The sequence below is a fragment of the Papaver somniferum genome, unplaced genomic scaffold (genome assembly GCF_003573695.1).
Source record: "Papaver somniferum cultivar HN1 unplaced genomic scaffold, ASM357369v1 unplaced-scaffold_132, whole genome shotgun sequence".
NCBI lineage: Eukaryota > Viridiplantae > Streptophyta > Magnoliopsida > Ranunculales > Papaveraceae > Papaver > Papaver somniferum.
This window is the reverse complement of record NW_020622381.1, coordinates 17,765,454-17,767,053: the sequence shown is the minus strand read 5'-3', so window position 1 is coordinate 17,767,053 and position 1,600 is coordinate 17,765,454. Positions and strand designations below refer to the sequence as shown.

The 1,600-nt window shown below is 36.9% G+C and overlaps 1 protein-coding gene across 1 annotated transcript; it reads left to right on the top strand.

The window, feature by feature from the left end:
- The first annotated feature begins 521 nt into the window (after window positions 1–521).
- On the top strand, window positions 522–1,337 carry LOC113332875. Its single transcript, XM_026579375.1, has one exon. It carries the CDS (start codon window positions 522–524, stop codon window positions 1,335–1,337), a length of 816 nt encoding a protein of 271 aa, XP_026435160.1.
- The last annotated feature ends 263 nt before the right edge of the window (window positions 1,338–1,600 follow it).

Here is a 1,600-nt window from a genome sequence, read left to right as displayed (position 1 = left end):
TGTAAATGGCGCAAATCAAGCTAATCAAAGACCCTACACGTAGTGGACCCTTTTATTGATCATTAGTTTTCTTAGGATCCAAAGCATCAAAACAACAACCCTAGCTGCTAAAAGTACAAGTAACAAGAAACCAAAGAACTTCAGTCCCCAATACCCATTCCACCACCACCTATCAAGATCACAACCACCTAATACTCTAACAAATCCTAAACTCCAAAATTCCAAATACCCATGAAGTAAAATCAAGAAACCAAAATACCCATCTTTCCAAAATACCCAAAACTCTCTCTTTATATGATCGATTCAAAATTTCAAACACTCCTTAAACCCTTCAAGCTATGATTCCATCTTGTTTCAGTAGTCCTAACAATGTCGCTAGAAATTCCCATACACAACAAAACTTGATAACATGTATTTATCAAACGCAACTGTGTAACAACCCAATTTATCTGACCTTAACTTGGTCTAAATCAAATTCGACACATTCACTTACGATTCATGCTTCAGATGTTTTTTCACTCATGATATCATTTTCATCTTCAGCTCTTTCGCTCTTCAGAAACAAAGTTGGTTCAAAACCAATCAATCTGATGAATAGTCATAGAGTTAAGATCTACTGGGATTTTACTCGTGCTGAATTCAGTCATAAATCAGCGGAACCCAAGTCATCTTTTTACATAGCCATTATTTGGGATTCTCAAGTTGAGTTCTTTCTTGGTGATCTTCTTGCTGATGCTTTGAGACGTGTTAAAGCAGCAAAGAAAATGTCTACTTTTGTCGATCCGATTTTGTTATCGCGCCGTGAACATGTATTTGGGCATCAAAATTATTCGACAAATGTTCAATTACTAGGATCAAAACACGAGCTTGGAATTGAATGTAGCAGCGGGGTTTTGAAAGTGAAAGTTGATGGAGTTGTTAGTTTAGTTGTTAAGAGATTAGCTTGGAAATTTAGGGGCAATGAAAGAATCAAAGTTGGTGAATTAGAGGTTGAGTTTTATTGGGATGTTTTCAATTGGGTTGGTGGTGCCGGTGGGAGTGGGGGTGTTAATGGGGATGGGTACGGTGTCTTTGTATTTCAAGTAGGAGATGATCACGGCGGAGTTTGGCCGGAAATGGTGGGGCCGGAAAACAAATTGATGAAAAGGAAAAGTATGTCAATGTCGTCACAGGGTATTACATCATCACCAACGCCGTCTTGTTCAAGTGTTTTACAATGGGCAGAAGAGAGTAGTAGCGATGGTGGTAGAAGTTCTTGTTGTTCTTCATCTACTACGAGATCTGATAGAAGCAGTGGTGGATTTTCTTTGTTATTGTATGCTTGGAAGAGTGATTGAAGTATTCAAATGCTTAATATTTTTAAGTGATTTTTACATTTTCATCTACGTTTATGCTTGAATGTGAGTATTGATGGATACTAACTTTATATGATTTGATTTGATGTACTTAAAACTTAATATGTTTTATGCACTTTTCCGGCGAGGTACCGAAAGTAAACTGAAAAATATCTCCTCCGATGAGTGTGAGATACATAAGAATCAACTTGCTGTACAAACCAAATATCTAGGACAGTTTTAATTTTTTTTGTTCTTGTTCCATT